Source organism: Megalobrama amblycephala, linkage group LG17 (assembly GCF_018812025.1).
Source record: "Megalobrama amblycephala isolate DHTTF-2021 linkage group LG17, ASM1881202v1, whole genome shotgun sequence".
In the NCBI taxonomy this organism is placed as follows: Eukaryota; Metazoa; Chordata; class Actinopteri; order Cypriniformes; family Xenocyprididae; genus Megalobrama; species Megalobrama amblycephala.
Window position 1 is genome coordinate 48,883,774 of NC_063060.1, and position 9,094 is coordinate 48,892,867.

The window sequence follows — 9,094 nt, forward strand, 5'->3', positions numbered from 1 at the left end:
ACATGGTCCTAAGTATTCAGACCCTTTGCTCAGTATTTAGTAGAAGCACCCTTTTGATCTAATACAGCCGTGAGTCTTTTTGGGAAGATGCAACAAGTTTTTCACACCTGGATTTGAGGATCCTCTGCCATTCCTCCTTGCAGATCCTCTCCAGTTCTGTCAGGTTGGATGGTAAACGTTGGTGGACATCCATTTTTAGGTCTCTCCAGAGATGCTCAATTGGGTTTAAGTCAGGGCTCTGGCTGGGCCATTCAAGAACAGTCACAGAGTTGTTGTGAAGCCACTCCTTTGTTATTTTAGCTGTGTGCTTAGGGTCATTGTCTTGTTGGAAGGTAAACCTTCGGCCCAGTCTGAGGTCCTGAGCACTCTGGAGAAGGTTTTCGTCCAGGATATCCCTGTACTTGGCCGCATTCATCATTCCCTCGATTGCAACCAGTCGTCCTGTCCCTGCAGCTGAAAAACACCCCCACAACATGATGCTGCCACCACCATGCTTTACTGTTGGGACTGTATTGGACAGGTGATGAGCAGTGCCTGGTTTTCTCCACACATACCACTTAGAATTAAGGCCAAAAAGTTCTATGTTGGTCTCATCAGACCAGAGAATCTTATTTCTCACCATTTTGGAGTCTTTCAGGCGGGCTTTCATGTGTCTTGCACTGAGGAGAGGCTTCCGTCGGGCCACTCTGCCATAAAGCCCCAACTGGTGGAGGGCTGCAGTGATGGTTGACTTTCTACAACTTTCTCCCATCTCCCGACTGCATCTCTGGAGCTCAGCCACAGTGATTTTTGGGTTCTTCTTTACCTCTCTCACCAAGGCTCTTCTCCCCCGATAGCTCATTTTGGCCAGACGGCCAGCTCTAGGAAGGGTTCTGGTCATCCCAAACGTCTTCCATTTAAGGATTATGGAGGCCACTGTGCTCTTAGGAACCTTAAGTGCAGCAGACATTTTTTTGTAACCTTGGCCAGATCTGTGCCTTGCCACAATTCTGTCTCTGAGCTCTTCAGGCAGTTCCTTTGACCTCATAATTCTCATTTGCTCTGACATGCACTGTGAGCTGTAAGGTCTTATATAGACAGGTGTGTGGCTTTCCTAATCCAGTTCAATCAGTATAAACACAGCTGGACTCAAATGAAGAGGTGTGTTCGAGCTCATGCGGCGCTGCGCAGACCGATCGGCGAGGTTTGCCGCTTGCAGTCGAGGGAGGAGCTGAAGACGGAGCCATCAAGTCGGACAACCTGGCTTCCGTAGTTTCCTGCGTTTACTTCAGACATGGCAGATCACGTGGTGTTCGTTTTCTTTATAGCAGACGAAGTAGAAGCGATAGAAATTCCATTATTGTTGCATGAAATTGAGCACAACGATCACCAAAGGTTAGTAAAAGGTTTAATGCAATACAGTAATTTCTTTTTTCAAAAGAAAATGTAAAAAAAAAAAATTATACTAGGCCTACATAAAAATGACATAACCTAATCATACGATTAACTTAATTAAAATTATGTATATCCTTATAAAAAGGAATAAGCCAAATATCTAACTTTAGTTCTTATTTTTTTAAAAAGTCAAAAACTCTGCTGTTAGACTTTTAATGGGTGTTAAAAACCGAACACATTTAACTTCACGCCTAACTCTTTATTGTTTGACTACAATCCCAGTTTTAACATAAAACATTGATATTCAATTTTACTATGTGTCTCAATCTACATGTATTTATTGATTATATATTTCTATTTCTGATATTTAGAATAGTTCCAAAAATACTGCATTTTGTGGAAGATGTTATGCCTCTCTACAGTCCTTCAGAATTTAAAGGTCATTTCAGGCTTTCCAGAGATCAAGTGGAGGTGTGTACTAAACTATAAAAGTCATTTAACTATTTCAATTATTAGAAAGTTTTCTTAAACCTATTTCTTATCTGTCCAGGATGTCATTACCACCATTGGTCCTTATTACATGAATTTACAACAGACTAAACTGCCACTCACAAACAGTGTTCTTGCCTGCCTTTGGACATTGGCCAATCAGGAGTCATATCGAGGGGTGGCAGATAGATTTAACTTGGCAAAATCCACTCTTTCCAAACAAAACTCAAGGAGATGTTCACTCCTTATTACTCAAATGAACTACCACATTTCCTGGCCCAGAGGCCAATGGCTGCAGATATCAAAGTTAGCGTTTGATGCAGCAGGATTCCCCAACACTGTATGTGCAGTGGATGGGTGTCACATTCCAATAATGAGACCCCATTGTCGTAATCCTTTAGCATATCTAAACAGGAAACAGTTTTATTCTGTTGTTCTAACTGGGTTTTGTGACAGTCAGCGGCGCTTTTTTTCACATCAGTGTGGATCACACTGGGAGTTGGCATGAGGCTAGGGCATTGCGCCTAACAGAGGTTGGTCAGGTTCTTGAAGAGGATCCTCATTCCCTTGTTCCATATTATTGGGGATTCGGCCTACCCTCTGTTGCCTCAATTTATGAGGCCTTACAGAGACAATGGCCACTTAACAGCTAGGCAAAGGCACTTTAACAGGAAACTCGATGCTGCTTGTGTGGTCTGCATTTTACACAATATTTGTTTAGAGCCAAGTGACCAAGTTGTTGTGGAAGATGATGATGAACCACCTCCCCAGCAACCCCACAACACTACTGCAAGCATTTACAGAGACATAATTTGTAACCAGATCTAACATTAAAAAAAGAACAAATTGATGCATTTATTTTGTAAGGAAAACAATTTCTACAAAGATACCCTTGGAGTTATGAAAGATGTGTATGAGACTTTAGTGACTTTACTGTCTAAAGAAATTTAGCTCTGTTTAACATGTCTAAGTGGTGGTAAAAAAGATTATGGCAATTTAGTCTTTTTAACTGCAATTATTTAACGTAGAATTTTAGATACACTTGTAAGACAAGTTGGGAGTGTGGAGTAAAGTTAACAGTGTAACATTACACATCCATTTTAAATTAAAAAAATAATTGTAATGATAAAAAGAACAGTGTATACTATTAGTCAAAAGGTTAATTTATTTTTCTAGACAAAAATATAATTGTGTTAGACTTTTATTAGACTTGGACCAAATCATAAATCAGTTAATATGAGCCCTGTCAAACCTACACTAACTCTTTTCTCTCAAAAAGGTATCATTTAGAAATAGTGAAAACTTGAATCTTGTTATAAGCACGTTTTGTTCTATTGCCTCGCTATGACACATCGCTTTTGTTTCCTAATCTTTGTAAGTTGCTTTGGACAAAAGCATCTGCGAAATGTAAATGTAGCCCTGCATAGAAGGAAATTTCAATACTCTAACAAGCTTCCCTTCGTGACGCTCCAGAAGTCATATAAATGCCCAGGGAATGAGTTTGAACATTAGTTAAAGGGTGACAACTCCTAAAATATAACCGTTTTTGTCAACAATTTCCATTTACAATTCTGCCACTTTTGAGGCGTTTACTACTTGAAAGGTGGGAAAAAATATAAGGAATGAGTAAGCATTTAGTCAGTACTGTATATTAGTCAGTACTGTATAATTTTTGAACAGTTTTTGTCTTTAAAAATTGTGTAACATGGGAATAAGTCCAACAAAAGAGAACCTGTGAAGAAATAACATTTACACAGGTAGTAGACATTTAAGAAAGTCAAAATGCAAAGTTTATTTTTGAAAACATTTTATTGAGGTTGGTTTTGTAATAGGTGTATAATTTGCTCTTGATGTTTATTTTTTATTTTTTTAGCTCTTCCACAATGGTTTCCATACTGGTCAACATCTTTCTTTCAAAGGATCGCCTTCGCCTCTCCTTTAGTTGCCGCTATCTCTCCAAGTCAGGCCTCACCAGTGTCTCGAGCACAGCAGTCCTCCTTTCTGCATGCGCTTCATATGCCTCCAAAACAGAGGATTGCGTCTCTTCCAAAAATAACGGCATGGAGTAAATTGTACCAGGTGATGCAGTGCCAATCCCTGACGAGCCAAATAACTCATCCAGCTGTAGGAAAAAAAAGCAGTGCACAATGAATCTCTAATCTTCAGTCACTTAGTAATACAATATGGTTTTACACTTTCTGTATAGTACTCCCAGGCATTCTTCCCCTCCCCAGTTGCACGTCGTCTGTCCTTCACCCTTTTGTAGGTTTGTCAACATGTTTGATAGCTTTTGTTGACAGGTTGTTCCCCTTCTGTGTGAATGCCGTTCGAAGTTTCTGATAGAAAGCCGGTTTGTTCCTGAAGTACAGTTGTTGATGAGTTTTTGTTAGGTCCAGTAGCAATAATGTCATTGTGTGTCATTTCTGAGGGAAGAGACAGAATAAAAAAATAAATAAACAACCGAAAACAATCTGAATAGTATTTATTCACAGCATTGACATTTATCTTCCTTACAATCTTGGATGCAATACCTTGTTGTGATTCATGGCTGTCTGACTGGATGGAGGTAGATGACCTTTGAATGGCTTTACTTGCTTGGAGAGTGGCAGACACTGGGACACTGACACTGGGGGTAAGTGGAACTGGGGGCCTGGTGGTAGTTATCAGTCCCTCCAGAAAAACGGGATTATGCGATCGCCTGATTTAACGCATAATCAGCCAAAGTCCGCATATTTATGCGGGGGTCGCATTTTTTCAAATACGCCGCACTTTCGCCGCATAAATTGCCGATTTCAGCAAGCAAAATATGCGGGGCTAGCATGATTTCATAATCCCTGTATTTTCGTTGCAAAAAAGTCACATATATCTTAGCAGAAAGTTGAAAAATGTTGCGTTTACTTCACACAAGTAAAGCGCCATTTTTCCCCCTATTGCCATGGGAACCTTATGAAATGACGTAATTACGCGACGTGAACATCATCTGCAAGCCCCGTGGTGAAACCAAGGTAAAACCATGATGAAGCACGCAAATCATTCTCATTTGCAACAAAAATAAGCACAAAACCTTACAGTTGTAAGTAAAATAATTTACGTTGCAGTAAGAGATTGCACTTTGTGCATTGGAAGCACTTAATTTAACAGAAGATGTCTGTTTTGTATAGCTACCTCTGTAAAACAGGAAGCACACATTTTATTTATTTTTTATATTTTATTTATTCATTTTTACAGAAGTTGTTGAATATTCCTTTTGTAAAGCTACAGAACTTGTTTGACTCAATGTTTTGTAAGTTTGAGCCATGTGTTAATTAATGTCTGAAATAAAACAGAATGAGAACTTAAATATTCTGTGATTTAGTATGCTTGCTTATCATAGGAAGTAATAAGAAATAACTCTTTACATTAAGGTAGTAGCCTAGTGAGAACAGGGTGTTGGGGAAATCACCTTTTTTTCTCTTTTTCATCAAACCGCAGTTTTTGCAAGTTCCCGCAATTTCATTGCATAAAATTGCAAAAATATCCTGCATATTCCATTGCATTTTTTAAGAAAACGTGCCGCAAAATCAAGGATTTTTGCCCACAACAATCACAAAAAAAATCTGCGTTTTTCTGGAGGGACTGAGTTATATTGCACTGGCTGGTTGATGGTGGTGGTGACGGTGGCTTCAGAGTGGGAGGTTGAGGGACCTTTGGGATTGAAGCTGGGCCACTGATGAGGGCTGTTTGGAGAGAAAGCATTAAAATGTGGTCATTGTCACTTACAAAAATATTGACAAAAGCTCAAACTTTTAATTAAAGACAATTGTGTAAAAGTATACCTTGTTTCATTTCTGTGGCTTTTACCTTCTCCATGACAGAGGAAAGGAACTTTTGATCTGGAGAAGAAAAGAATTATTAAAAGACAAAAAAAAAAATTGGTGACTTATTATTTCACAGTTCTGTCATTTACTTACCATTTTTCATCCTTTCAGCAATTTCCTTGGACACTGTTAGTGCAACAACATTACCTGTGCTGTCCTTCGCTTGAATTATTTCATTATCCATTTTGTTTGGTGTTGCACAAGGCAATGCATGTTCTTTATATATCCAAAGGAACAATTGGGCCACAGCCAACACCTGTTCTGTTTTTTTTATTACTAATAGGTACCAATCAATGCAGATACTCTTTCAAGCCAACTTTCAATTAGTAGTGATTGTCATGGTGTTTTTATTATTTATGTTTAAACCAACTTGTAAGTGGTGTGTTTTTCTGTAGAAGGCTGAAATATTTAGACATATATAAGTTTTGGAAGACAGATAAAATAAACACAAGAGTCAGGGTGTACAAATTTTGCTGATAAATTACATGGGTGTTTCTGCTATAGCATGATTAAGTAATCTAATAATAAACTTAATCCCAGGTGGCTTTATAAGGTCTTTTAACATATTTAAGATTAAACAATTTTTTTTCAAATAAAGAAAAATAATTCTGATGGATTTCAATTCTGATTTATATATCAGCTCCATAAAAGTGACCAGAATGTGTTCCTGTTATTATGTCGAAATTGCAGTCTAAGTTGTCAGCAGTTTGTTTACTATAAAGATAAACTATAAGTATCCACATAGCTATGAACAAATTAAGGAGTGTAATGTTGAGTAGGATTAGACACTATTTTGCCCACACACACAATAAAAAAACGTTTGTAAGGTTGACATTAACTTATTATTAAACAATATTTATTTTAGATTATGCTGTTGAATATTGTAAAGGATGTGTATGAAGAAAAAAGGGCAAAATAAACCTATAAACAAATACTATATTAATAATACTATAAATATTAAATAAAAAACAATAAAACAGGCATTAGAATAAACGTGAAAGCATGTGATCATGGTCTGGCCAATCGTAAACACGTGACGTCATCAGAACTGCGTGGGCTGAGCCAGCCGGCTACTCTCGCGGTACTTTAAAACCATACGTCACAGTCACATGCCTTCAGCGCCAGCTCAAGTCGGACAAAAGTGCTAACCGGAATGCACTGCGCCGCATGAAGTCGAACACACCTATACTCTCCTCATCAAACTGAAGCATAACTGATAGACTGTCCATACTTTCTTTGTTTTTCACATATTGCAGCTGTCCAATTACTTTTACCCCTTCGACGCAACTTTTAATTTTATCAGTATTCACATCAGTAAGAATTCCAGTTATTACTCCTCTAACCCAGGGTTTCGTCTTTTTCATCCTTACACATGATTAAGTTTCCATCTCTCAGAGTCTTTGGACCATTTATTTCTCCTAACGCTTTATTCAGAGATTTTGTCAGTTTAATTGGATTTATTGTCATGAATTACTTTATAATTCTTCTATGTTTTTCCTACTCACGTGTGTTCCTCCTTTCCACTGTCTGTAAATGATCCTTGACTATTTGCTTTCTTTCTTTTCCGATTGATTACTTTCCACCATTCATTCCCTCCTGTACTCCCACTACACGATTCATCTTCCATTTCCGGATCACTACCAGAGCTATTTCCTGCCATCAGTGCTCCAGTCACAGTCCAGTGTTGTCAAACCACCCCACTGACTATCCTCTCTCTACAAGCGCACCTGAAGGACTCATCATCAATGTAATAGACACACCTTACTCAACCTATCACTAGATACGAACACGTGCAGCCAAAAAAAACAAATATTACAAGTTATTTAGGTATAATTTACTTTTTGTTTCAACGTCTTCATTTTGTACACCATGATAAATTAATTTAAATTTCATTCCGAACACCTGTAGTCCAGTTAAATAAGCTAACAATTCAAATAGGATTACATAAAAACGAAATATTTATTGGACATTAAATCAGAACGTTTATAAAATCTTACAAACAATACTTGTGTGGCACAAAGCCCAAATCTACGTTGGATTGATTATGACGACCCTTTTCAGCACAAACCCAAGTTTGGACGCTGTATTCAAATTGAGGCATATTGTTCTTTTTATACAAGTTCTTCTATATACACACTGATTAACGATACATTGGCTACAGTGAAATAAGCACACAATGCAAATAAGAGATCAAAACACCAAATATTTATTGAACATTAAAGCATAGGAACACACACACACACACACACAAAAACAGCAATAACAAGCAGTGAAACGAGGGGGGGGAAAAGTCATTAGCAAAAAGGCATTTTACACCACTCTCTTCTTAACGAACCTGAACTCAGAACATTAATTGCTTAAACCTCAGAGTAGCCCTCAGCGGACTCCTCTTCAACTCGCTCAGTCAGCTACACCTCGCTTTCCTCAACAAGCTCTGCTTCAACTTGGTCTGCCACCAGAGTGTCAACTTCTGCCAACTGTGTGTCAACTTCTTCTGCCATTGGTGCCGAGCTTTCTTCTGCATCGCCAGTCTCCTGCTCATCTGCTCCAGAAGCATGTCTCACATCCGCAGGCTCGATTAACTGAATCCATCCACGTTAACCTTCATATCAAAAAGTGCCGACTGCAGAAAGTGGTCTTCTATGGCCTCTGCATCGTTAAACATACTGCTTGAGGTTGCATCTCTCGCACCTGTGCGTTAGAGACTTCTCCACAAACTCCCTCTGCTTGAACTGGCAGCTGGCACACTTGCGCTGAATCGTAACGTCGATGCCCTTTATCGTGGCGCTGAAAAGCGCCTTTGATCCGTCGCCTCCTCCTCCCTCTGGCACTTCTAAATCGTCTATCTGCTCGATGGCACTTGTCGACCCAGTACATAGGCGGATGCTCCCGTCTCTCTCTCTCTCTCGTGGACAGCTCCTTGAAAGAATATGACTTTCCACCCTCAGCCTGGCTGACGAAGCTGTCCCACAACATCACGCTAATCTCGCCCGTCCCGTCGACGATCACCACTTCTTTCAGCTCACAGTCCGAGCCGCTGACCGTCACAATTCTGCTCAAGCTTCCACCAAGTCGGACCTTCAGCAGACCTCTCCCACCTGTAGAAACCAACCACAAACAAAGCGTTACTTTTCCATCCAGGTCATTCACCAACTGTACAGACTCAAGGTTGGGCTCTGAAAGCTCTGCAATAGAGTATGGGGGCGTGACATAAGGGTTCTAGCGCCGCAATGGCTGATGGGCAAAACCGCCATATTGTGAGGCCACTTGTTTTACCTGGAGGTGTTTTCCGTTTCTGTGCCTGACTCCTTATGGCTGGTGCTGTGGACTGTGTATTTATTTGCTGGTCTAATGTCTTCCTTTGTTCAACTGAG

The 9,094-nt window shown here is 39.4% G+C and overlaps 1 protein-coding gene across 4 annotated transcripts; it reads left to right on the plus strand.

Moving 5' to 3' along the window:
• Nucleotides 1-1,030: 1,030 nt before the first annotated feature.
• On the plus strand, nucleotides 1,031-5,680 carry LOC125251409. Of its 4 annotated transcripts, none has more exons than XR_007180995.1 (3): nucleotides 1,031-1,374; nucleotides 1,746-1,845; nucleotides 3,737-5,680. XR_007180995.1 is itself a non-coding variant. In XM_048164410.1 (3 exons), exons 1-3 carry the CDS (start codon nucleotides 1,274-1,276, stop codon nucleotides 2,369-2,371), a joined length of 648 nt encoding a protein of 215 aa, XP_048020367.1. In that variant the 5' UTR covers nucleotides 1,031-1,273; the 3' UTR covers nucleotides 2,372-3,050. The 4 variants fall into 4 exon arrangements, 1 of the variants encoding a protein (XP_048020367.1); XM_048164410.1 differs by lacking the exon at nucleotides 3,737-5,680 and adding an exon at nucleotides 1,925-3,050; XR_007180993.1 differs by having other exon boundaries at nucleotides 1,031-1,845.
• The last annotated feature ends 3,414 nt before the right edge of the window (nucleotides 5,681-9,094 follow it).